This window comes from Lolium rigidum, chromosome 3, assembly GCF_022539505.1.
Source record: "Lolium rigidum isolate FL_2022 chromosome 3, APGP_CSIRO_Lrig_0.1, whole genome shotgun sequence".
In the NCBI taxonomy this organism is placed as follows: Eukaryota; Viridiplantae; Streptophyta; class Magnoliopsida; order Poales; family Poaceae; genus Lolium; species Lolium rigidum.
The window spans coordinates 359,082,288-359,110,283 of record NC_061510.1 but is presented as its reverse complement, the minus strand read 5'-3'; the positions used below and the strand labels follow the sequence as shown (position 1 = coordinate 359,110,283).

Sequence of the window (27,996 nt, the reverse complement as noted above, 5' to 3'; positions counted from 1 at the left end):
GGAACTCTTTTTTTGTCCGGCGCGCCCCAAATCCCTTTGGGGGACGGTTTGGGGGGACGCGGCTGGAGATGCTCTTATATGTTTACGGTTTACCGTAGTAGTGGTGTGTGCCAACATGACGGCAACATGATGCTTTATGTAGCATAACTAAGCAAACGCAAGTCGTCTTTCTAGAATATCGGGGGCAGCAAATGCAGCGACTGTTCTCTTCCACATGTAGATGTAAGGTGTAGCTTTCATGAGAGATCTGTACAGGGCGTCCTCAATTGTTGACCACGAATAAAGAAAAGGAAATTCTTTCGACCCTGGCTAACAAAATTCCTTGAGATTGATATTTTTGTTATATACTTTACGTCGTGGATCGAGAACGTTCACAAACGGTCACAACTTTGACATCAGCACATGAGAAACTTGGATTCTGTATCACAAAAAGTTAAATTGTTTTCAAAATTAAAATGCCAGCATCACTGGGCATTCACATCACGGAATTGCTCCACACACGACAATACACATACGAACCACGTACGATGTTTCTCCACAGTACTAATTTTCCTCTGGCAAACCAAGCTAATCAACATCAGCCCCGCTACCCTACGCCAAGTCCCAGCCCGATACAAAGAAACACTCGTAATACTTCCTGTCTTGGCTTCTTCACAGCATCTCCTGCCCCTGCGCGCCAGACAAAGTTTCGTTCCCACCCGTCTCAAAGCCCCTTTTCGTCCGACGCGGTACAATACGGTGTCCGGCGCCGTTTGGGGACGCTTTAGGGGACGCGGCTGGAGATGATCTCAGCATCGTTGTATCCAGCTCCAGCCCGACAAGTCTGATCAATCGTTATGAGCACTGAATATCTTGGTGGTTTTTAGGGTATGTTCAGCGGGTCGACACAAACCGGCGATCCAAATAGTCCGATTCTATATGTTTGGGTCGCTTCACGGATAGATTTTCGATGGTTGTCCGGTCTGCCAGACATGCCTGCATAGCGGCGGCGCGACCTATTCGGTCCATGCTGACCATTTCTGACCCAGAAATAAAAAGAAGACTGGATTCAAATGAAGTTCAAAATCCCGTGAAAAATTCATAAATATTTCATTCATTCTAACAAAATTTAGTTAGAAAATAATTTTGACAAATCCTAAAAAACCTAACTCAAATTTCCGACGTCTTCTTCGTCATTAGAGACGAGGTCGATGAACCGTCGGCAGTGGTAAACGACGCCTTTGATGGCCGTGCCTGCTACCGCCAGTCAGCTTTCTGTTGATGGGTCGCTTCCATGTGGGCCCACGTCACTCGTAGGAGGACACACGCGTTGTCCACGACCTGTCCGTGTAGACACATCGGCTTTCTAAATTTGGTGAACTGATGGGTCACGCCGAACGGGTATGGGTGACCGGTCTGTTTGTCCGCGTGAACCGATTCGAAAAACCCAGAACATTATGGGTCGCTCCACTGAAAATGCCCTTGCGAAGCTGATGATTAAGGAGCTACCGAATTCTCATGGAACAAATGAACAAACTTTTGCATATATACACACTTTGATCTTAGACTTGGTGGTGTAGCTTGGCCGGCTTTAATTCTGAGTAGGAGTAGGCAAATAGCAAAGGAAGGCACATGGTCTTGTTCGCCCGCGTGAAGGGAGCTTGCTGTCAGGCTGATCGTACAAGGTTCGTACAGGTATTGTCGTACGTATAGCAGGGCTCTTCACATCAGCACATGCACGTACGTAACGTATGATACGGGCATAGACATCGAAGTATGGTGAAGCGTGCCACAGGATGACAGGACATGCTCCTTGATTAATGTTTTTGCCAAAAGAAAAACATTAGCATATCACTTGTTCAATGGTCACTGGTGGAAAAACAGGCTTCCGGGAAGCCCCATAAGTCGCGAAGGTAAAGGAACCGCGACTAATGGGGTCTTTAGTCGCGGTTCGTGTGGCGAACCGCGACCAAAGGCCTGGGCCCAGGGCGCACGGTGGCCAGCTGGTGCACGTGGGGGCTTTAGTCGCGGTTGGCCAGCCCAACCGCGACTAAAGGTGCCCGAAGGCCTTTAGTCGCGGTTGGCCAGCCCAACCGGGACTAAAGCCCCTCCCCTATATATACCCATCCAGCAGCCAACACTTAGCCATTTGGAGCCATTCTCTTCACAAACTTCACAAGTGAGTGTTAGGTTTGCTTTTGGTTCCTCTTATGCACATAAGGTGTTTGATGAAATGCCCCAAGAGCATGAAACAAACATGATATGAAGTGTTGGAGTCACACTTGAGCTTTCTCATTTATTTTTTCCTCCTCGATCGCGGTTAGCAACTTGAACCTTTGATGTGTCATTGATAAAATATGCATGTGTGTGTAGTTCATTGTTTAATTTATATTGTTTGTAGCTAGTTAGTTTAACAAATGCATGATGGTTAATTATATATTTTATATTATAATAATGCAGATGAATCGGCAATGGATGTACGGTAACCGACTCTCCGGCGAGTTCAGTACGGGTTTGAAAGATTTCCTCGTAGTGGCTAATGCGAACAAGCGGGGGGTTTTGTTATCTGTCCATGTGTTAAGTGTAAGAATCGGAAGGGTTACTCTTCCTCAAGAGATGTTCACATGCACCTGCTTCGGCACGGTTTCATGCCAAGCTATAATTGTTGGACCAAGCATGGAGAAAGAGGGGTTATAATGGAAGAAGATGAAGAAGGGGATGATTTCAATGATGAAAGCTATCTTTCTCATTTCGGTGATACTTTCATGGAGGATGCTGAAGGTGAAGGGGAAGGTGAAGAAGAGGCACGTGATGATCCCGTTGATGATCTTGGTCGGACCATTGCTGATGCACGGAGACGCTGCGAAACTGAAAAAGAGAGGGAGAATTTGGATCGCATGTTAGAGGATCACGGAGAAGGCGCTCGTACCTCGGATGCGACGATGGTCCGAAAAGGCTGGGCTGCACACTGGATTTGTTGAGATGGAAGGCACGAGCAGGTGTAGCCGACTCGGCATTTGAAAACTTGCTGAAAATGTTGAAGAATATGTTTCCAAAGAATAACGAGTTGCCCGCCACTACGTACGAAGCAAAGAAGGTTGTCCGCCCTCTAGGTTTAGAGGTTCTGAAGATACATGCATGCATCAACGATCGCATCCTCTACCGCGGTGAATACGAGAATTTGAATGAATGCCCGGTATGCACTCGCATTGCGTTATAAGATCAGAGGCGATGACCCCGGTGACGATGTTGAGGGCCGAAACCCGGGAAGAGGGTTCCCGCCAAGGTGATGTGGTATGCTCCTATAATACCACGGTTGAAACGTCCGTTCGGGAACAAAGAGCATGCCAAGTTGTTGCGATGGCACAAAGAGGACCGTAAGTCGGACGGGGAGTTGAGACACCCCGCAGATGGAACGCAATGGAGAAAGATCGACAGAGAGTTCAAAGATTTTGTAGTCGACGCAAGGAACATAAGATTTGGTCTAAGTACGGATGGCATGAATCCTTTTGGCGAGCGAGCTCCAGCCCATAGCACCTGGCCCGTGACTCTATGCATCTACAACCTTCCTCCTTGGTTGTGCATGAAGCGGAAGTTCATTATGATGCCGTTGCTCATCCAAGGTCCGAAGCAACCCGGCAACGACATCGATGTGTACCTAAGGCCATTAGTTGATGAGCTTTTACAGCTGTGGGGCAGACCCGGTGTCCGTGTGTGGGATGAGCACAAAGAAGAGGAATTTGACCTACGAGCGTTGCTTTTCGTAACCATCAACGATTGGCCTCGCTCTTAGTAACCTTTCGGGACTCGTCAAATAAGGGATACAATGCATGCACGCACCGCTTACATGAGACCGAAAGTGTACATTTGCCAAATTGTAAGAAGAACGTGTACCTTGGGCATCGTCGATTTCTTCCGAAAGGTCATCCGAGTAAGAAAGAAAGGCAAGCATTACAACGGCAAGGCGGATCACCGAGCCGAAGCTCGCGGAACACACTCGGTGCTGAGGTATTTGATATGGTCAAGGGTTTGAAAGTCATCTTTGGAAAGGGTCCCGCGGACAATCGGTTCCGAAGGGAGCCGACGGGCACGTAGCCATGTGGAAGAAGAAATCTATATTCGGGAGCTAGAATATTGGAAAGTCCTAGAAGTCCGCTCCGCAATCGACGTGATGCACGTTACGAAGAATATTTGCGTGAACATCCTAAGCTTCTTGGGCGTGTATGGGAAGTCAAATGATACAAAGGAATCACGGCAGGACTCAGCAAAGTTTGAAAGACCCCGATGACAAGCATCCGGAACGGTTTCAAGGTCGTGCCAGCCTACGCTCGACCAAAGAAGAGAAGGTCATCTTTTTGAATGCCCGAGCGGTATGAAGGTCCCGTCGGATTCTCGTCCAATATAAAGGGAATAATAAACATGGCGGAGAAAAAGTTCCAAAACCCGAAGTCTCACGACCGCCACGTGATTATGACGCAATTGCTTCCGATTGCTTTGAGGGGCTCTCTGCCGGAAAATGTTCGAGTAGCCATTGTGAAGCTATGTGCATTCCTCAATGCAATCTCTCGAAGGTAATCAATCCGAAGTTCTACCACGGTTACAGAACGATGTGATCCAATGTCTTGTCGGTTTCGAGTTGGTGTTCCCGCCATCCTTCTTCAATATTATGACGCACCTCCTGGTTCACCTAGTCGACGAGATTTCCATTCTCGGTCCCGTATTTCTACACAATATGTTCCCCTTCGAGAGGTTCATGGGAGTATTAAAGAAATATGTTCGTAACCGTGCTAGGCCAGAAGGAAGCATCGCCAAGGGCTATGGAAATGAGGAGGTAATTGAGTTTTGTGTTGACTTTGTTCCCGACCTTAAGCCGATTGGTCTTCCTCAATCGCGGCACGAGGGGAGACTAAGTGGAAAAGGCACGATCGGAAGGAAATCAATGATATGTATGGACGGCCATTCTCCGATCGAAGCACACCACACGGTTCGACCAATTCCGGCTTGGTGGCTCCGTACTTTGAGAAACACAAGAATATTTTACGCTCGGACAACCCCGGGAAGCTCGAATCCTGGATTAGGAAGGCCCACATGGAGACTTTCGGCAGCTTGGTTGAGAAAACATTTAATGAGTGACAATAAGGTTGTAGATCAGCTGTACATGTTGGCCAAGACACCATCTTCGACTATAACGACTTTCCAAGGGTACGAGATAAATGGGAATACATTTTACACGATCGCCCAAGATAAAAAGAGCACCAACCAAAACAGTGGTGTCCGCTTTGATGCAAGCAACCGAGAATGGGCAAAAGGTCACATATTATGGTTACATAGAGGAGATATGGGAACTTGACTATGGACCCTCCTTTAGGGTCCCTTTGTTCCGGTGCAAATGGTTCAAGCTAACAGGAGGTGGGGTAAAGGTGGACCAAGCAATACGGAATGACAATGGTGGATTTCAACAATCTTGGTTACCTTGACGAACCATTCGTCCTAGCGAAAGATGTCGCTCAGTGTTTTCTATGTGAAGGACATGAGTAGCAAACCGAGGAAACGGAAAGATAAGAAAACGATCAGTACATCATGCGATGATCCAAAGCGCCACATTGTTCTTTCAGGGAAAAGAAACATCGTGGGAGTGGAGGACAAGACGGACATGTCGGAAGATTATAATATGTTTGCTGAAATTCCGCCCTTCAAAGTGAACACCGACCCAAGCATTAAGTTAAATGATGAGGATGCTCCATGGATACGGCACAATCGTAAGCAAGCGTGGACACAAGGGAAGAAATGATGTGTAATAATTTATTATTGTACCAAACTTTGTTGAATGAATCATGTGAATTATATTACCCGTGATGTGTTTAATTGGTGTCCATTTTCGAATGATTCAATTGACTCGAGATAGCACCGATGATACATGAAATTTGGAGTGACTAAGTCATACTCCTGCATACATGAAATTTGGAGTGACTAAGTCATACTCCCGCATACATGAAATTTGGAGTGACTAAGTCATACTCCCGCATACATGAAATTTGGAGTGACGATTTAGTCATACTCCCGCCTAGGCGTATAATATGCATACTCGTAGTCTTCATAGCCGCCGCCGTTGTACTTGGTAGTCGTCGCCTTCTAAGTTGCCGGCGTGCGTCGTCGCTAGCTGTCGTCGGCTGTCGTCGGGCGGCGCTCGTGGCTCGAAGCGAGGGTAGCGCAGGCGGGGGATATCGCCGGCCGTGATGTAGTCCATGACGCTCTGCGGAGTCCGGCCGTACCACCATAGCCGACGGCCGGCCTCGTGGAAGTTTCCGGGAGGCGGACCGTCCTCCTCATACACGGCGAGCGCCCTCTCACGCCGATTGATGAAGAAGGCGTCCCAAGTATGCTGGTTATCGGGATGCCGGCGGGGATTCATCCGCTGCTCCGGCGTGAGGTCGAGGTAGTAGTGGTTCGTGATGGCCGCCCGGCGCGCAGTACCACGAGGGACGGGAGGGACCGGCACGCCGCCGACGCTTAGGCTCCAGCCGGCGAGGACGCGGTAGCCCGGTGGGCAAGGGTAGTTCGAGGCGCAAAGCTCCTCCACCTGCTGGTAGGTTAGAGTGGGTGCGGTGGAAGCCATGAGAGAGTGATGAGAGATTGTATGTGATAATGCTGGCCAAGCCGGGCTACATATATGGAGTGACAAATGGCGGGAAAAATGGGAGCGGGAAGAAAGTGGCGGGAAGAAAGAGGCGGGAAGAAAGAGGCGGGGAAGAAAGAGGCGGGAAGAAATTGGCGGGAAAAAAGCAGGCGGGAAGAAAGAGGCGGGAAGACGAGGGAAGAAATGGCGGGAAGACGAGGCGGGAAGAGGGGGTCGGCGGAAAGACGAGAGGCGGGAGAAGAGGGGGCCAACGAGAAGACAGAGGCGGAAAGACGAGAGGCGGGAAGAGAGGGGCTATTTTTCTGAATTTATTGATGTATTATTTGTATTTTTAAGATTTTGAATTGAATTAGTTTTATTTTTATGAATTTTTTGATAATTTGTATTTTTAAAATTTTGAATTGAATTAGTTTTATTTTTCTGAATTTTTTGGTATATTATTTGTATTTTTAAAATTTTGAATTGAATTAGTTTTATTTTTCTGAATTTTTTGATATATTATTTGTATTTTTAAGATTTTGAATTGAATTAGTTTTATTTTTCTGAATTTATTGATGTATTATTTGTATTTTAAGATTTTGAAATGAATTAGTTTTATTTTTCTGAATTTTTTGATATATTATTTGTATTTTTAAGATTTTGAATTGAATTAGTTTTATTTTCCTAATTTTTTTGATATAATATTTGTATTTTTAAGATTTTGAATTGAATTAGTTTTATTTTTCTGTTTTTTTGATATATTATTTGTATTTTAAAAAATTTGAAATGTATTAGTTTAATTTTTCTGAATTTATTGATATATTATTTGTATTTTTAAGATTTTTAAATGAATTAGTTTATTTTTTCTGAATTTTTTGATATATTATATGTATTTTTAACATTTTGATAAAGAAAAGAATTTTGAAAAACGCCTTTAGTCGCGGTTGGCCACACCAACCGCGACTAAAGGATTTTTCCGCGGGAAAGGAAATTCGGGCGAAAAAATGCCTTTGGTCGCGGTTGGTGTGGCCAACCGCGACTAAAGTCACCTTTAGTCGCGGTTGGCCACACCAACCGCGACCAAAGGCGCTTCCTATATAAAGGCGCGGCGCGAACCGCCGCGCCGGACTCTTCTTCTCCGCCGGATCTGCTGCCGCGCGACCGTCGACCTCCGGCCCGTCCTCGCGACGCCGCCGTCGACCGCCGCCCGCCCTGCGGACGCCAACGCCGTCGACCGCCGCCCCGCCTGCGACGCCGCAGCCCCGCCCTTTGACGCGCCGCCGCCCCGCTTCGACGCCGCCGCCGTACGTACGTGTGCCCGCGCGCGTGTGTATCTCTCCCGCGCATATGCGCGCCGCCGCCGCCGCCGGCCGTACGCCGGTCCGGAGAGAGGGAGGGAGAGAAAGCGACCGCCGCGCACGCCGCCGCCGCGCACGCGCCGCCGCCGCCGCGCACGCGCCGCCGGCCGGAGGCGCGCGGCTGGCCGGCCGCCCGCCACATACGCCCGCCGGTTTTTTTTTTTGGAATGTTAACCGAAAATTGACTTAATAAAATTAACTTAATAAAAAATCTCTCTCTTTTTTAACTTAACATAAAATTAACTTAACTAAAATTTTGACTTAATAAACTTAAAACTTAACATATTATTATGACTTAATAAAATTTTGACTTAATATGACTTAAATTTTGACTTAATATGACTTAAAATTTTGACTTAATAAAATTCTAAGTTTTGACTTAATAAAATTTTGACGCACGAGACCGCGCCGTCTCGTTTGCCCAACCGGTTCACGTCGCCCTTTCCCCCTCGCCACGGCACTTGTCCGATGAATCCGCCGCGCGCGACACCCTCTCCCACCCCTTCCTCGCCCTCTCCTTTTGCCACCGCCCTTTCGCCACCGCCACCGCCCTTGTTCACTTAATTAATTTGTTTTGACTACATGTTTTCGGGACCGACATATGGCGGACGATAGAGGTGACCCGATTCTGGACAACTATGATCCGGACGCCGAAGAACATATCTTCGGCATCATAAAAGGCGATGTTATATATGTGCCGACCGGAGAAGAAGAAGATGATATCTCTTCTTATCCGAACCTTGAGGGTGAAGATGAAGGGCGCCGTCGACAAGATGATGCCGAAGAAACGTCGATAAACGACGATCTTCGGTTGGAAGTAGCAACCACCTCCGGCGCCGAGGTATATATATATACATATTGAGCGTCCGGTGATACAACTAACTGATTTGAATAAATTAATGTGTGTGTACTAACGCGCGCGACTCTCTTTCTTATTTTAGCCCTCGGTACGGATCGTCGAAAAATCGAGTACGTCGTCGTCAAAGCGTGGCGCAACCAAGACGATGAAACCAGGAGAAACATGCACCATCGATGTTGTCGACGAAGAAACCGGCAGGCCGCTGGAGCCCGGCAAGAACGCCACCAAGTTTGTCGGCCAATGCGGAGCCGTTGTTAGAGACAACGTCTCGATCACCCGCCGAGGAGTGGAATGAGCCAAAGAAGGCACGTGTTGGTTTCACTTTTGTCGAACGAGAGAGAAAAAAAAGATTGCTTCAAAAAGCTTATGGAACATTTCGTTCTACCTCCGGAATACCGCAAATACGATGAGGAGGGTAACAAGATTGCGGAAAACAAGAAGAGGCGCAAGCTAGTCAAACGATTCGCTCTTTCTAGGATGGCCAACGCATTCCGGAAATACAAGCAAAATCTAGCCCATGACTTTGTCAACCGGGGCAAGACTCCGGATTTCAAAGGACAATATGAGAAACTGCAACATGATTGGCCAGAATTTGTGAAGCAAAAGAAATCGGAGCGGTTCCTTGAACTATCGAAAAAAAATAAGGAAAATGCGGCCAAGAAGGAGTACAATCATAAAATGGGGCCGGGAGGGTATCGCTTTTGGCAGCCTAAGTGGGAGAAGATGGAGAACGAGCTGAGGGCGCGAGGAATCCGTCCAGGTACGGAGGGATGGGACCCAAGGGCCAAAAGCTGGTGGTACGGGCATGGGGGATCGGCGAACCCGGAGACGGGGGAGTGTGTTTACCGGGGCAAAATAATTACACCCACCCAAAACCTTATTGAGGCAATGAGGGATGCTCAAGAGGGGAGGATCAGGTTCAACGGAGAGAACGACGCCACGACAAAAGCCCTCGGGAATCCTGAACACGGAGGACGTGTACGAGGCATGCCCGGGGACATTTCGTGGAAACTAGGGTTCCCCGAGAAAGATGACCCGTACGGTTACGAAGCCGTAAGAGAAAGATGGATCGGGATGCGGATGTTGTGGCGAAGTTGGTAACGGAAATGGATGTGATGAAGAAAACCGTGAGTGTACTAGTCGCCGAAAGAGATGCAGCTCGGGCGCAGCATGAAGATCATCCAATGGATCTCGGAAGCCGGCAGCGGAGAAGAAGCGGCGTGGCTTCCACGGAGGCCTCACCGGCTGGTGCACCGACGATCGAAATTACTGCACCGGAGCCTCGGCTGGTGGTCGAAGTTACTGCACCGGAGCCTCCTCGCTACCCCGTGGACGATATAAAGGAGATGAAAGCATGTCATCCGTATTATCCTATCGGGAACATGTCCATGAAGGTAGCCATCGGCGAGTGCTTTACCACCCGGAGCACTCGATGTCTACGTTCCCCCTCCTTTCTCGTAGACAGTGTTGGGCCTCCAAGAGCAGAGGTTTGTAGAACAGCGGCAAGTTTCCCTTAAGTGGATACCCAAGGTTTATCGAACTCGGGGAGGAAGAGGTCAAAGATATCCCTCTCATGCAACCACTGCAACCACAAAGCAAGAAGTCTCTTGTGTCCCCAACACACCAAATAGGTGCACTAGTTCGGCGAAGAGATAGTGAAATACGAGGTGGTATAAATAAGTATGAGCAGGTAGCAACGGTGCCGAGAAAAGTGCTTGGCGTGTAGTTGATGGTGGTGGTATTGCGAGCGGTAGTAACGCAACAGAAAACGAGTAAACAAGCGGTAGTAACTCAGCGAGTATTTAGGAACAAGGCCTAGGGATTACACTTTCACTAGTGGACACTCTCAACATCGATCACATAACGAACGGATAAATGCATACTCTACACTTTTGTTGGATGATGAACACATTGCGTAGGATTACACGAACCCTCAATGCCGGAGTTAACAAGCTCCACAATAATGCTCATGTTTAAGTAACCTTTAGTGTAAGATAGATCAACGCTACTAAACCAAGTTCTAGCATAGCATGCACACTGTCACCTTCATGCATATGTAGGAGGAATAGATCACATCAATATTATCATAGCAATAGTTAACTCCATAATCTACAAGAGATCATGATCATAGCATAAACCAAGTACTAACACGGTGCACGCACTTGTCACCTTTGCACACATGCGGGAGGAATAAACTACTTTAATAACACATTGCTAGAGTAGCACATGGATAAATTGTGATACAACATGCTGCAATCTTAAAGAGATATAAATAAGCACCTCACTATGCCATTCAATGAGTAAGTATTCGATGAAATCTAGCCTAAGAGACCCACACGGTGCATACACCTGTCACCTTTACACACGTGGGACGAGGAGTCTCCGGAGATCACATAAGTAAAACTCACTTGACTAGCATAATGACATCTAGATTACAAGCATCATCATATGAATCTCAATCATGTAGGGCAGCTCATGAGATTATTGTATTGAAACACATAGGAGAGAGATGAACCACATAGCTACCGGTACAGCCCCGAGCCTCGATGGAGAACTACTCCCTCCTCATGGGAGCAGCGGCGGTGATGAAGATGGCGGTGGAGATGGCAGCGGTGTCGATGGAGAAGCCTTCCGGGGGCACTTCCCCGCTCCGGCGAGGTGCCGGAACAGAGTTCTGTCCCCGAATTGGAGTTTCGCGATGGCGGCGGCGCCACGAGTGTTTACTGGAGTTTCGTCAATTGGTATCGGGTTTTCTGATCCAGGGGCTTTATATAGGCGAAGAGGCGGCGCCGGAGGGCTGACAGGGGGGCCACACCATAGGGCGGCGCGGCCCCCCCTCTGGCCGCGCCAGCCTAGGGTTTGGTGGCCCTGTGGCCCCCCTCTGGTCCTTCCCGGGTGTTCTGGATGCTTCCGATGAAAATAGGAACTTTGGCGTTGATTTCGTCCGATTCCGAGAATATTTCGTTACTAGGATTTCTAAACCAAAAACAGTAGAAAACGAGAGCCGGCACTTCGGCATCTTGTTAATAGGTTAGTTCCAGAAAATGCACGAATATGACATAAAGTGTGCATAAAACATGTAGATAACATCAATAATGTGGCATGGAACACAAGAAATTATCGATACGTTGGAGACGTATCAGCATCCCCAAGCTTAGTTCGCTCGTCCCGAGCAGGTAAAACGATAACAAAGATAATTTCTGGAGTGACATGCCATCATAAACTTGATCATACTATTTGTAAAGCATATGTAGTGAATGCAGCGATCATAACAATGGTAATGACATGAGTAAACAAGTGAACCATATAGCAAAGACTTTTCATGAATAGCACTTCAAGACAAGCATCAAAAAGGTCTTGCATAAGAGTTAACTCATAAAGCAATAATTCAAAGTAAAAGCATTGAAGCAACACAAAAGAAGATTAAGTTTCAGCGGTTGCTTTCAACTTGTAACATGTATATCTCATGGATAGTTGTCAATGCAAAGCAATATAACAAATGCAATATGCAAATATGTAAGAATCAATGCACAGTTCACACAAGTGTTTGCTTCTTGAGGTGGAGAGAAATAGGTGAACTGACTCAACAATAAAAGTAAAAGAATGGTCCTTCAAAGAGGAAAGCATCGATTGCTATATTTGTGCTAGAGCTTTGATTTTGAAAACATAAAACAATTTTGTCAACGGTAGTAATAAAGCATATGCATCATGTAAATTATATCTTATAAGTTGCAAGCCTCATGCATAGTGTACTAATAGTGCCCGCACCTTGTCCTAATTAGCTTGGACTACTGGATTATCACCGCAATACATATGCTTTAACCAAGTATCACAAAGGGGTACCTCTATGCCGCTCTGTACAAAGGTCTAAGGAGAAAGCTCGCATTTGGATTTCTCGCTTTTGATTATTCTCAACTTAGACATCCATACCGGGACAACATAGACAACAGATAATGGACTCCTCTTTTAATGCTTTAAGCATTCAACAACAATTAATCCTTTTCTCATTAGAGATTTGAGGATGTTTGTCCAAAACTGAAACTTCCACCATGGAACATGGCTTTAGTTAGCGGCCCAATGTTCTTCTCTCACAATATGCATGCTCAAACCATTCAACTCGAGTGTAGATCGCCCTTACTTCGGACAAGACGAACATGCATAGCAACTCACATGAAATTCAACAATAAGTTGATGGCGTTCCCAGGTAAACATGGTTATCGCACAACAAGCAACTTAATAAGAGATAAAGTGCATAATTACATATTCAATACCACAATAGTTTTTAAGCTATTTGTCCCATGAGCTATATATTGCAAAGGTGAATGATGGAATTTTAAAGGTAGCACTCAAGCAATTTACTTTGGAATGGCTGGAAAATACCATGTAGTAGGTAGGTATGGTGGACACAAATGGCATAGTGGTTGGCTCAAGTATTTTGGATGCATGAGAAGTATTCCCTCTCGATACAAGGTTTAGGCTAGCAAGGTTATTTGAGACAAACACAAGGATGAACCGGTGCAGCAAAACTCACATAAAAGACATATTGAAAACATTATAAGACTCTACACCGTCTTCCTTGTTGTTCAAACTCAATACTAGAAATTATCTAGACCTTAGAGAGACCAATTATGCAAACCAAATTTTAGCATGCTCTATGTATTCTTCACTAATAGGTGCAAAGTATATGATGCAAGAGCTTAAACATGAGCACAACAATTGCCAAGTATCACATTACCCAAAACATTATAGCAATTACTACATGTATCATTTTCCAATTCCAACCATATAACAATTTAACGAAGAGGAAACTTCGCCATGAATATTATGAGCTAAGAACACATGTGTTCATACGAACCAGCGGAGCGTGTCTCTCTCCCACACAAGCATGATGTAATCCAATTTATTCAAACAAAAACAAAAACAAAAGCAAACAAACGGACGCTCCAAGAAAAAGCACATAAGATGTGATGGAATAAAAATATAGTTTCGGGGGAGGAACCTGATAATGTTGTCGATGAAGAAGGGGATGCCTTGGGCATCCCCAAGCTTAGACGCTTGAGTCTTCTTGATATATGCAGGGGTGAACCACCGGGTGCATCCCCAAGCTTAGAGCTTTCACTCTCCTTGATCATAGTATATCATCCTCCTCTCTTGACCCTTGAAAACTTCCTCCACACCAAACTCGAAACAACTCATTAGAGGGTTAGTGGACAATAAAAATTAACATGTTCAGAGGTGACACAATCATTCTTAACACTTCTGGACATTGCATAAAGCTACTGGACATTAATGGATCAAAGAAATTCATCCAACATAGCAAAAGAGGCAATGCGAAATAAAAGGCAGAATCTGTCAAAACAGAACAGTCCGTAAAGATGGATTTTATTAGGCCACCAGACTTGCTCAAATGAAAATGCTCAAATTGAATGAAAGTTGCGTACATATCTGAGGATCATGCACGTAAATTGGCATAATTTTCTGAGCTTCCTGCAGGGCAGTGGGCTCAGATTCGTGACAGCAAAGAAATCTGGAACTGCGCAGTAATCCAAATCTAGTACTTACTTTACTATCAAAGACTTTACTTGGCACAACAAAACACAAAATTAAGATAAGGAGAGGTTGCTACAGTAGTAAACAACTTCCAAGACACAAATATAAAACAAAGTACTGTAGCAAAATAACACATGGGTTATCTCCCAAGAAGTTCTTTCTTTTTAGCCATTAAGATGGGCTCAGCAGTTTTAATGATGCACTCGCAAAAGATAGTATGTGAAGCAAAAGAGAGCATCAAGAGGCAAATTCAAAACACATTTAAGTCTAACATGCTTCCTATGCATAGGAATCTTGTAAATAAACAAGTTCATGAAGAGCAAAGTAACAAGCATAGGAAGATAAAACAAGTGTAGCTTGAAAAATTTCAGCACATAGAGAGGTATTTTAGTAACATGAAAATTTCTACAACCATATTTTCCTCTCTCATAATAACTTTCAGTAGCATCATGAGCAAACTCAACAATATAACTATCACATAAAGCATTCTTATCGTGAGTCTCATGCATAAAATTATTACTCTCCACATAAGCATAATCAATTTTATTAGTTGTAGTGGGAGCAAATTCAACAAAGTAGCTATCATTATTATTCTCATCAAGTGTAGGAGGCATAGTATAATCACAACAAAATTTACTCTCAGCAGTAGGTGGCACAAAAAGACCACTATCATTATCATCATCGAAATAGGAGGCAAAGTATCATCAAAGAAAATTTTCTCCTCAATGCTTGGGGGACTAAAAATATCATGAAAACCAGCTTCCCCAAGCTTAGAACTTTCTATATTATTGTCAACAATGGTGTTCAAAGCGTTCATACTAATATTACTACCGGCATGCAAAGAAGATTTCATAGGTTTTTTAATTTTCGCATCAAACAATCCATGTTTTAAATCAGGAAATAGAATAAGAAGCTCACTCTTGTACATTATGCCAAACTAGTGTAAACAAGAATCAACAAGATGCAATTGCAGGATCTAAAGGAAATAGCTTTGAGCACACACACAACGGCGCCAGAAAAATACTTTACCTGAGACCGTAGTATGAGAGCCTTTTTACCTTTCCTCCCCGGCAACGGCGCCGGAAAAGTGCTTGATGTCTACGTTCCCCTCCTTTCACGTAGACAGGTGTTGGGCCTCCAAGAGCAGAGGTTTGTAGAACAGCAGCAAGTTTCCCTTAAGTGGATACCCAAGGTTTATCGAACTCGGGGAGGAAGAGGTCAAAGATATCCCTCTCATGCAACCCTGCAACCACAAAGCAAGAAGTCTCTTGTGTCCCCAACACACCTAATAGGTGCACTAGTTCGGCGAAGAGATAGTGAAATACAGGTGGTATAAATAAGTATGAGCAGTAGCAACGGTGCCAGAAAAAGTGCTTGGCGTGTAGTTGATGGTGGTGGTATTGCAGCAGTAGTAACGCGATAGAAACAAGAAACAAGCAGTAGTAACTCGACAGTATTTAGGAACAAGGCCTAGGGATTACACTTTCACTAGTGGACACTCTCAACATCGATCACATAACAGAACGGATAAATGCATACTCTACACTTTTGTTGGATGATGAACACATTGCGTAGGATTACACGAACCCTCAATGCCGGAGTTAACAAGCTCCACAATAATGCTCATGTTTAAGTAACCTTTAGTGTAAGATAGATCAACGCTACTAAACCAAGTTCTAGCATAGCATGCACACTGTCACCTTCATGCATATGTAGGAGGAATAGATCACATCAATATTATCATAGCAATAGTTAACTCCATAATCTACAAGAGATCATGATCATAGCATAAACCAAGTACTAACACGGTGCACGCACTGTCACCTTTGCACACATGCAGGAGGAATAAACTACTTTAATAACACATTGCTAGAGTAGCACATGGATAAATTGTGATACAACATGCTGCAATCTTAAAGAGATATAAATAAGCACCTCACTATGCCATTCAATGAGTAAGTATTCTGTGAAATCTAGCCTAAGAGACCCACACGGTGCATACACTGTCACCTTTACACACGTGGGACGAGGAGTCTCCGGAGATCACATAAGTAAAACTCACTTGACTAGCATAATGACATCTAGATTACAAGCATCATCATATGAATCTCAATCATGTAGGGCAGCTCATGAGATTATTGTATTGAAACACATAGGAGAGAGATGAACCACATAGCTACCGGTACAGCCCCGAGCCTCGATGGAGAACTACTCCCTCCTCATGGGAGCAGCGGCGGTGATGAAGATGGCGGTGGAGATGGCAGCGGTGTCGATGGAGAAGCCTTCCGGGGGCACTTCCCCGCTCCGGCGAGGTGCCGGAACAGAGTTCCGTCCCCGGATTGGAGTTTCGCGATGGCGGCGGCGCCACAGTAACTTTTCTGGAGTTTCGTCAATTGGTATCGGGTTTTCTGATCCAGGGGCTTTATATAGGCGAAGAGGCGGCGCAGGAGGGCTGACAGGGGGGCCACACCATAGGGCGGCGCGGCCCCCCCACTGGCGCGCCGGCCTAGGGTTTGGTGGCCTCGTGGCCCCCCTCCGGTCCTTCCCGGGTGTTCTGGATGCTTCCGATGAAAATAGGAACTTTGGCGTTGATTTCGTCCGATTCCGAGAATATTTCGTTACTAGGATTTCTGAAACCAAAAACGGTAGAAAACGAGAACTGGCACTTCGGCATCTTGTTAATAGGTTAGTTCCAGAAAATGCACGAATATGACATAAAGTGTGCATAAAACATGTAGATAACATCAATAATGTGGCATGGAACACAAGAAATTATCGATACGTTGGAGACGTATCACACTCCACCACAACAACCCCATTCAAGATGGCTATGCTCGTGTCACGGTGGAGGAGATAGTCCAAGGGTTTGAGGACCTGGACATTGACATTGCTACACCTGAAGGGGTGAAAAGACTTGGAGATGTCAAGCGCCGGTTCATTCTATGGCAGAAGAAATTTATCAAGTTTCCGGGCGAGGCGCCAACAAGTCCACCCCCGTACGGTGGTGGTGGTGGCGGTGGCGGTGACGGTGGCGGTGGCGGTGACGGTGGCGGTGGCGGTGACGGTGGCGGTGGTGCTTCACCTAATACACCTCATTCACGTCGGCGGACGCCGCCCCCGGTCCTCGTCCGGCGGGTGATCAGACACCGGTACCGCCCCCCAATCCACCTCCGGCGAAGAAGCAGAAGCAGTCCTGGGTTATTAACCCGGACCCTTACGTACCTAAGAAAACAAAGGTACCGGAGGTATCACTGAAGCCTCTCCCCACGAGGCCTTGGGAAAGTAGTGCCGAGGAAGTCGAGGCGGGCGCGGCTGCTGATTTAGAGAAATGGAAGGCGAGCGTCAAGAAGAAAATAGAGGGCGAGCCCAAGCCGAGTATATTCGACAAGGAAAAGCGAGTGGGCTAAGTCATTTTTGAACACACCGTCCCAAGCCGCGAAGAATCTGCACTGACGACTATTTACGTGAACTTCGTAGGCAAGCGGTCGCGTTCAAGAGGAACAAAGAGTACGCGGAGAAGAAAGCCTTGGAGGACAAGGCCGAGACAAAATTAGAAAGGGGGAAAGAAGTTGCCCAGCTCGGGGAACAAAGTAAACAATCGATCGCCCCGCTCATAGTGCAAGCCGCCGGTCGGGAGGCCCCCGATATCATAGCAGCTGCGGCAGCACATGGATTGACTGTAGAAAGTGCCAGAAAACAAGCGGCCGACTTAGGTATCACTCTTCGTGCAGTGTTAGGCCTTGATGAGGCGCCAATGAAGGACGTAGTATTTACATATGTGAAGAATGGCCCTCTCATCGAGCCTGCGCAGGAAGAGGATCTACCTCGACAAATGAAAGGTCCGCTAAATTGGTACAAGGCTTACATAAAACATGAAAACGCCAAAGACTATATCTATGCGGAAGTTAAATATGAGCATCACTTCAAACGTTACGGGTACAAATTCCTCCGAGTGAATTGTTCCAGCTGTTCAATCTGCGCGACCTCGACAAATCTATCATCAGTTGCTACGTTCTGTAAGTGATTTATTAATTTCTACCCCATCTCGTTCATTGCCTGCACTATATATATATATATATATATATATTGTCCTAACTATCTTGTTGTATACGCTATATATTATGCAGAATGAAGAAGCGGGAAATGCGAATAAGGAACATCCATGATGTTGGGTTCATTGACCCACACATCGTTAATTCATATGTGTTAGAACACCACCCCGCCGACGTGGAGGAAGACCTGTGGCGGTTTATTAGAAAACAGCAACAGAAAAGTGATATTCTATTTCCTTACCATTTTGGGTGAGTGTTTCTGTCTTGAGCACATTCTCTTTTGTTTACTCCATGCATGGTATGTGGCTAATCGATGAGTTATGCATGATCTGTGCATGTATCGTGTCCGCGAGGTTCCACTGGATTCTTATGGTAATTAAAGTTCAGACCTCCTCGGTTCTCGTCCACGACTCTCGAATATGGATCCGGCGCTTTGGGGCGACATGAGAAAAATGATGCAAAAGTAATTATTTTCATTCATTTGCGCTCTATATCGATCGGCCTATTTCGTTCATCATTTCCTAATATCAAGTAACTAATTAATAACTCTCTTGTTTATTTAATTTTCTTTGCCTCGTAGGGTTTGGAGACGGTTCGTAGATACCAAGGTCGGTGAATTCAAAAAAGAGCTACATTTTAAAATGGCGATTGCCGACGACTGGGGATACTCAGCCACCGGGGACCAATCTATGTGGATACTATGTTTGTGAGAGGATCCGGAGATACTGCAATGAGCGGGACCAGACGTGTGAGAACAACATCCTGAGGAATAACCTCCGGAAGACGCTTAGTCTAGAAGCTCGCTTCCGACCACTTCAAGAGGAACTAGCTGGATGGTTGGCGAGGGAAGTCATCGATCCTAGAGGAGAACACTATTACGATGACGTAGATCTTTATAGGCACCGGAATTTGTAACTAACTTGTTCAAAATTGTATATGGTCATCCGATATTGAATATATATTGTATATGGTCATCCGATATTGAATATATATTGTATATTACTCTTGAATTCTTTTTGATTCTAATTTCAAATTTGTTTGAAATTGTACATTCATATGCATGTATGTATACGAGTACCGTAGAATATGTGAAACTCCTTCAAAATTAAAACCCAAAAGAAATAAAATAATACAAATTAAAAAGAAACCAGATTTAGGGGGAGGGGGGCTAAACCCTAAACCCTGCGGAGGCCTTTAGTCGCGGTTGGCCGGAAGAACCGCGACTAAAGGTCCTCCGCCCCTGGCGCTCGCTCGAGGCCCACGTGGATGGGCCTTTAGTCGCGGTTCGTAAGGAACCGCGACTAAAGGGGGGGCCTTTAGTCGCGCTACTTTGGTCGCGGTTGGGCCACCGCGACTAATGGCAGTTGCCAACCGCGACCAAAGCCTGTTTTTCCACCAGTGGGTGAAGAAACGCAATGGCGTCCTCGAAGCTCTTCTGAAACCTCTGCATGCCAGCAGCCTGCAGAGAGATGCCCACCTCCATGCCGCCGCAGCTGCTCCGGTCGTCCGCCACCGCCATCGCGCCGGTTCTCGCAACGGACACGATGTCCACCTTGGCCGGCCGGCCGAACCCCATGTCCACCTCGTACACACGGAACCTGGGCGACCCGGCCACAGTCAGCATCCCCGTCCCAGCCACGGCAGCCTCCTTGAAGCGCACAATCCAGGACTCTATCGTCTCAGGCGATCTGACGCCACCCACCCCCTCCTCGATCGCCGCAGCCACCGCCGTGCACGCGATGAAGAGGCCGCCGGCGCCGGCTGCCGCGAGCTGGTCCTCTGGCGCGGCGTGCATGGCGGCGCCGACGCAGTTGCCGAGGTACTCGTCCGGGACGGGAGGCTTCATCCGCGATCGGTGGTCGATGGGGAAGCACAGGTACGTCGGCCGGTCGCCGATGTTGCTTCCCGCATCATCTTTGGCGCGCTGGTAGCATGACCAGATGAAGCCGAAGGTGGCGACCAGCGAGGAGCACCGCGGCGGCGCCGCGCCACGCCGCCCCGCCTCGGCGGCGACCACGTCCTTGACCCGCTGTATGTCTTCCTTGGACAGCGTGAAGGTGGCGAAGAATTGGTCGTCCGACAGCTTGACGCGCTCCATCTGGTCGGCGGTCGGCATGGCTTTGACGAAGAAGTCGTAGAGACGGCTCCCTGGGTCGTTTACAAGAGCTCTGTCAGTGACGGGGGGTGGAGGACCGTCGGCGGCGCCGGTGCTGGCCGCCGACCAGGCGTGCAGGAATCGCGTGGAGCTTGCGCCGTCGCAGGCGGCGTGGTGCACGGCCATGCCGATGGCGAGGCCGCCGCGCAGCACGGTGGCCTGCAGCGCGAGCAGCGCGCCGCCTTCCGGCAGAGTGGGTGCGAGCGGGGCTATCTTTGCGACCTTCTTTGGCTCGTCGGTGGCTAGCTCGTCGAAGTCAGCACCATCGTTGGAGTACTCGGCGACCGTGAAGGTGACGCCGTCGCCCGGCTGGTAGTGGAGCTCGTAGCGGTCAGCCGTCCCAGGCTTGAGGCGGAGGCGGCCGGCGAGCGGGTAGTAGGCGTGGAGAGCCTGGGAGAGCGAGGCCTTGAGGTTGGAGAGGATGGTGGCGACGCCGGCGTCGGCGGCGAGGCTGTAGAAGAAGACACGCTCGACGGGTGGGGTAGTCAGCCACAGGACGTCGAAGAAGGTGAGCGGGAGGGAAGACTCCGGCAGGGCGGCGCCGGCACTCAGCGAGGGTGCTACGAGCGTGGTCTCGAGGACATTGAGGATTGGGGGCGGAACGCTGAGGATTGTGGGCGGCAAGTGTTGCTGTGTTGGCGCCATTGCTTGATCCTGAACTCCTACAGTATGAAGGACCTCAGCTTCGTCGTCGGGTTCATTGCATGGGCAGGGCTCGCTTAATACTACTGGTAGAAGGCTAGTACGGCTTGCTTACTTACTCTCTGGTGGTGGCAGATTTCGAGTTCTCAGTGGCCAGCAGATGCGTGCGCGGAAGGTCTCGTTTGTTGCCCGTACGTGTCGCCGTAAGGGGTGACGTAAGCAAACTATACTCCAATTGCTAGCTAGCCACTGGCCAGCAGATACCCGTTCGAACATGCTATTGACTTCTTGTAACTAACTCGTGCAGCCATGTTTATTTTGTAGACAAAAAGGTGGGTCAAAAGAATCATGCATCCTTCTAGATTGTGCAACTCCTAGAAAAATCATTTACTAATATGTAAAATCATATAAGATAAATGATTATTTTGTAGAAAGTAACCATTTCTCGGTAGATTTAGAAGTTGCTATCTCTTAGTCTTTTTTTTTTTCATTTTTGTGGGTTGTTATCTCTTAGTCAATACTAGCACAAAGGCGGTGCCGTTGCAACGGCAACATTATTTGCAGATGCTAGAATTTAATTAATTATTTATAAACATTATATGCTCATTTAGTGATACTGTATCGCTTCTAAAAGTCGGTGATTTTTTCTCTTTCTAGAGAAATATGCATGTCTTTTAAAATATGTGATTAGGTGATTAGCAGAGGAAGAAATCTGTATAAAACACAATTGTGAGACCTACTTGTATGAATAGAACCTGATGAACAACCAAACTAAGATTTGAAATTTAATACTTTACCCACCACATGTTGGATAACAAAAGTGAGATTTAGAATTTAATAGTCTTCATGTTAATCATAATCAGGTGTCACTTGAAATCAGTATAGTCCGCTAAAGATGTTGTCATTATAACTTCTATCGATTCATTCTTTCGTTACGAAAATAACATCATGCTATTATCTAGTTCATGAAAAAATTAAAGTTAACGAACATGTTGGTTTGCATTTTCTACACTACAAGTGAAACCACTATTATATCTATCTGGTTGATTCGATGCTAGACATAACTGTCTCTATCTGCTATTGTTCAAGTATGTTTCGTTTTTATATTGCTCTACACCTTTGTAAACATGTTATTAATCATGTTGGAACCCATATGTGTTTGTGAATGGTCGTGTCATTATGCCATCTGATTGGTGGTGGCGGCGTATAGCAAGAGTAGTTCTCCTCGCTCGGGGGCGGCCAACACAGAAGGTGAGGCTAAGTACTTCTTCAAATCCTACAAAGATCTTTCCGTCTTGGGAGTCCACTCAATGGGCCCCTTTGAATTCAACATATTGAAGAACGGCAGGACACACCTCTATAGAAAGACCGATTCATTCGGATCAGATCGATACGAGGACCCAACTCCATTGCATTGCCAGAATCCATGTTCGATATTTGAAGCGGGTTGACCTCCATGCTTCTCTCATGGTACAATCCTCTTCCTGCTGACCCCCCTTTCTACTCAGTAACTAATAGATCTAGTCAAGCGTTTTGTCAGGTCAGATGATCTTCTCAGTAAGTTATTTAGCTTTCTGCGCCAAGAACTTCCTTATTGCCTCCAGCTTGGTCGGATCATACATAATCGGGTGAGAGAGAAACTCAAGATGGTCAATATCGCTTCTCTTGGGTGCTAGGAATAGGAGGTGCTCGGAGTGTTTCACCGGAGGTTTTGGTAGTCACAGGCGGATTTCCTCCGTTCCTGTGGCGGTTTGCATGAAGACGACCGATATTGTCTCCGAGGGAACGCCCGGCTTGCCTGAAAAGGGTTGCTGGATCTTGTGCTCAAAGTAATCTGGATAATCATAATCTTCATCAGGATTTCCAGATTGGCCTTCTTGGTCACTTTTTTTCTTGATGGACAGGGGCAGTACCGATGCTTACGTCCGAATAACTATCCTCGCATTCCTCGTTTATGGCATGGAGCATGGAATCATTATCATTGTTGCCTTCAGGCAATCCTGAGATGATGTCGATGTGACCCACGAATTGGTGTTGATGGTAGTTAAGACCCTCGGCTGGGAGGACGGGCGCAGATCCACTTTCGAACATGATCTCATCCGCAAGGGTGGAGAATGTCTGGTTAGGATTCGATCCGATCTAGAACTCACTTGCATCAGTTGACAGCGTAGATCGAGATACGAACTCCACAGCAGTTTCTACATCTAGGGTGGGTTGGGTGGGGCGTAGAGCTTCAAGTGCCGCCAACACCACGGTGAAGCCGCCAAAGATGTTGATGCCACCATTCGGAAGGATAGTGTAGGAAACAATGTGGCTGGCAGCTAGCACGTAGGTTTCCGCTACGACGAACTGATTTTTGCCGAAGTAGACGATTTGGTCGGTATCACCCATGCCTCCAAGATATTACGCCTGAATCTCGACTCCAAATTTTGCTAGCCCCACGGTAGGCACCAACTGTCATTGCCTTGTCAACGATAGTGCCATGAGGGGGTCCTCAAGGCAAGGGTTAGTAGTGGATCTAGACGAGGAGATGTACAAGTCTTTGTGAGTTAGCGATTTACCAGGTCACATCCCCTCGATGGAGGAATGCTACGTCCTGCTAGAAATTCAGTATGATGGACATAATACAGGTTACAATGGTGTGTTTTGTGTTGCCCTAAAGTTTGTTCCATGGCCGGCTTACAAAGACGCCATAACCTAGGGTTTGATGGAGTAAATACCTAGCCAACTACATATCCTAATCTATGTCAGCAAGTATGTTGTGTCTTGTACTTCAAGTCTATGTCTCCCTGAGTCTCCTGGAATCCGGATTGGGCATCGTTAGTAGGTTGGGCCTCCATTTTCTTTGCAACTTGGTCGCCCTCCTAGACCTATGTCTTAGCAACCCTAATGTACCACCCATGCTTGCTAATCCAAGACCCTACCATGGTATACCCTATTCGGTATAACCCCGACACTAAGGGCTCAACTTCAATTGCTAATTATCAATTATGGGATTTGGGAAGAAGGTTATGGAAATCTCTCTAGCTTCCATGAGGATCTTCTAATCTCCCATTATAGTCTAGAGTTAACTCATAGGACTATGTTATCAAAGGCAAGATATAGTGAGGCTAATGTGGGCATTAGTACCACTTATCAAAATGCCATATTACCATGTGCTAGTCCTAGTAATTCATCCACTAATGTAAGTGCTACAACTTGTGATGAATTGCTTATATGCCTTGTTTCTCTAGCAATGAAGCTTCTACTTTCTCTAGTTCTCATGTTATTACTAACGATGTAGAGTAAATCAAAAATCTCAAGGCCCAAGTCAATTCATTGAAGAAAGACTTGGTCAAGAGTCATGAAGGGAAGTCCAAAATTGATAATATGTTGAGTATGCAACTATCCCCCAATGACATGAGTGGACTTGGTTTATCTCCGACAACAAGAATAACTCCAAGGTCAACAAAAAGAACAAGGGACAAGATTGTTACTTCATGTGCAAAATTGAAGGGCACCAATTTAGATATTGCCCTTTGAAGAAGAATACTCTTAGCAAGAAGCAAAAAGGGGAACGACATCAAGTTCAAGCTCATGCTCGACATTAAGTTGAAGAAATACCACTTCCAAAGAAGAATCAAGCAAATTCTCCAAATTTGGAGAAATTGAATGATGAAAAAGGGAAGGGAAGAACTTGCTACACATGTCATGATAAGAGACACATATCCTCCACTTCACTATTGGTACCTCATACATCCCTATCATAATTGATGATTTATATTCTCTTTGTCAGGATGAGGTTGGCAATTTGTTTGGCAAATATGTTGGTTCTCAAAGTGGTGTCATGAAAAGAACCATTTGGGTTGCCAAGACTATTGTATCTAACTTCTTAGGACCAACTTGGTGGGGGACCAACAAGCTCAACTTGATCAATAGGTGTTGTTGGGGGGCATTGGAAACTACATTATCTCATAAATAATTAAGGGATCCTCATCATTTATATTTTCTCAAGCCAATTCTTTGGGATTATATTGTCTCTATCATATATCCATTGCTCCTCCTTGTAGTAACATTTATGAGATAGGTGTTGTTGGAGGGCATTTGGTTGTTTGGATGATGTGAGTTGGTGTATTATCACCCCCTTCATCCCTCTATAGGTTTAGCAAGGTGGCTTCGAGTTTGATCTTTTGTATTGCTCTTGTAAGACGCTACGAATAATCTAATAAAAAAAAGGCGTGTGCATCCTTGGATGCAGAAGCTGGGATTTTTTCCCCATTTCGAAAAAGAAAAAAAACAACTTATACATATAAATGTGCCTTAAATTAAAGCACTTTTTTTTGAAACGGAGGCAAAAGCTTTGCCTCATCCATTAATTAAGCAGAAAGTGCACAGTTTTTAGGAGAAAACCGGACGAAAACCATACAAGACACCACGGGCCAAGCCCACACTCACCGCGCCACGAGGACAAGCTCACTCTAACCCACCACTGATACAAGCGGACGACACACTCGCCAAGACAACCTTGCCTCCCAACCAAGCCGGAGAGAAGACGCCGAGCCTACTATGAGAGGAGCAGACACGGGACACTCCAACATAGCCGAAGAAGACGAACCTCTCAAGGAACTGCGCCAAATCGAACTTGGGGAAAAATGCTAATCTAGAATATCTGAAATATGCCTATGTCAAAATGCTAATCTATACGGTTATCTAAGACATTAAAGTATTTTAGTGCATATCTAAAATGTACCCTGATTAAACGCTTCGAAATAGGATGTTCTTGCGTGGGCTTGTGGGAAGAAAGAAGGCTAATGCTCTTTTGCACGGAAGGGGAGCGACGCAAGTTAGAAAACAAGCAAACGGAAGTCGTCCTTCTAGAATTTCGGGGTAGCAAATGCAGCGACGGTTCTCTTCCACATGTAGATGTAAGTTGTAGCTTTCATGAGAGCTCTGTACAGGACGTTCTCCATTGTTGTCCACGAATACAAAAAATGAAATTCTTTCGACCTAGCTACAAGAAACAAAATTCTATGACCGGAACTGGCTGGCGGAGAACGTTCACTGGTCCACACATGAGAAACTTGGATTCTGTATCACAAATATAAAATTGTTCCAAAATTCAAATGCCAGCATCACTAGGCATGCACATGCACGTATGTATGATACGTGCATAGACTGAGAGACATCGAAGTATGGTGAAGCGCGCCACAGGACATATATCACTTGATTAATGTTTTTGCCAAAAGAAAAACATTAGTAATGAGTGTATCAATTGTTCAATGGTGAAGAAACGGAATGGCGTCCTCGAAGCACTTCTGGAACCTCTGCATGCCAGCAGCCCGCAGAGAGATGCCCACCTCCATGCCGCCGCCGCTGCTCCGGTCGTCCGCCACCGCCATCGCGCCGGTTCTCGCAACGGACACGATGTCCACCTTGGCCGGCCGGCCGAACCCCAAGTCCACCTCGTACACACGGAACCTGGGCGACCCGGCCACAGTCAGCATCCCCGCCCCAGCCACGGCAGCCTCCTTGAAGCGCTCAGTCCACGACTCTATCGTCTCGGGCGACCTGACGCCGCCCACCGCCTCCTGGATCGCCGCAGCCACCGCCGTGCACGCGACGAAGATCCCACCGGCGCCGGCCTCCGCGAGCTGGTCCTCGGGCGCGGCGTGCAAGGCGGCGCCGACGCAGTTGCCGAGGTACTCGTTCGGGACGGGGGGCTTCATCCGCGAGCGGTGGTCGACGGGGAAGCACAAGTATGTCGGCCGGTCGCCGTTGTTGCTTCCCGCATCATCTTTGGCGCGCTGGTAGCACGACCAGATGAAGCCGAAGGTGGCGACCAGCGAGGAGCATCGCGGCGGCGCCGCGCCACGCCGCGCCGCCTCGGCGGCGACCACTTCCTTGACGCGCTGTATGTCTTCCTTGGACAGCGTGAAGGTGGCGAAGAGTTGGTCGTCCGACAACTTGACGCGCTCCATCTGGTCGGCGGTCGGCATGGCTTTGACGAAGAAGTCGTAGAGACGACCGTTTGGGTCGTTTACAACAGCTCTGTCAGTGATGGGGGGTGGAGGACCGTTGGCGGCGCCGGTGCCGGCTGCTGACCAGGCGTGCAGGAAGCGCGTCGAGCTGGCGCCGTCGCAGGCGGCGTGGTGCACGGCCACGCCGATGGCGAGGCCGCCGCGCAGCACGGTGGCCTGCAGCGCGAGCAGCGCGCCGCCTTCCGGCAGAGTGGGTGCGAGCGGGGCTATCTTCGCGACCTTCTTTGGCTCGTCGGTGGCTAGCTCGTCGAAGTCAGCACCATCGTTGGAGTACTCGGCGACGGTGAAGGTGACGCCGTCGCCCGGCCGGTAGTGGAGCTCGTAGCGGTCAGCCGTCCCAGGCTTGAGGCGGAGGCGGCCGGCGAGCGGGTAGTAGGCGTGGAGAGCCTGGGAGAGCGAGGCCTGGAGGTTGGAGAGGATGGTGGCGACGTCAGCGTCGGCGGTGAGGCGGTAGAAGAAGACACGCCGTCGCTCGACGGGTGGGGAGGTGAGCCACAAGATGTCGAAGAAGGTGAGCGGGAGGGAAGACTCCGGCAGGGCGGCGCCGGCACTCGGCGAGGGTGCTACGAGCGTAGTCTCGAGGACGCTGAGGATTGGGGTCGTCAAGTGTTGCTGTGTTGGCCCCATTGCTTGATCCTGAACTCCTACAGTATGTACTTGGTGATGAAGCACATGAGCTTCGTCGGGTTCATTGCATGGGCAGGGCCCGAAAGCTCGCTTAATACTACTGGTAGAAGGCTAGTACGGCTTGCTTACTTACTCTCTGAC

At 47.2% G+C, this 27,996-nt stretch overlaps 2 protein-coding genes across 2 annotated transcripts; both read right to left on the bottom strand.

The window, feature by feature from the left end:
- Nucleotides 1-349: 349 nt before the first annotated feature.
- On the bottom strand, nucleotides 350-27,996 carry LOC124697291 (malonyl-CoA:anthocyanidin 5-O-glucoside-6''-O-malonyltransferase-like). Its single transcript, XM_047229904.1, has 3 exons — nucleotides 27,883-27,996; nucleotides 19,811-21,241; nucleotides 350-418 (listed from the first exon to the last, which is right to left on the bottom strand). The coding sequence occupies exons 2-3, from the start codon at nucleotides 21,212-21,214 to the stop codon at nucleotides 350-352; spliced, it is 1,473 nt and encodes a 490-aa protein (XP_047085860.1). The 5' UTR covers nucleotides 21,215-21,241; nucleotides 27,883-27,996.
- On the bottom strand, nucleotides 26,253-27,893 carry LOC124704144 (malonyl-CoA:anthocyanidin 5-O-glucoside-6''-O-malonyltransferase-like). Its single transcript, XM_047236378.1, has one exon. The coding sequence runs from the start codon at nucleotides 27,853-27,855 to the stop codon at nucleotides 26,467-26,469; it is 1,389 nt and encodes a 462-aa protein (XP_047092334.1). The 5' UTR covers nucleotides 27,856-27,893; the 3' UTR covers nucleotides 26,253-26,466.

Excerpts from the sequence above, each read along its gene's own strand:
- LOC124697291 (XM_047229904.1), bottom strand. The coding sequence starts at position 21,214 with ATGGCGCCAACACAGCAACACTTGCCGCCCACAATCCTCAGCGTTCCG. Across the intron at positions 419-19,810 it reads TTGCGTTTCTTCACCCACTG|AATCCAAGTTTCTCATGTGC; the intron begins GTGGAAAAACAG and ends TTTGTGATACAG.
- LOC124704144 (XM_047236378.1), bottom strand. The coding sequence starts at position 27,855 with ATGGGGCCAACACAGCAACACTTGACGACCCCAATCCTCAGCGTCCTC.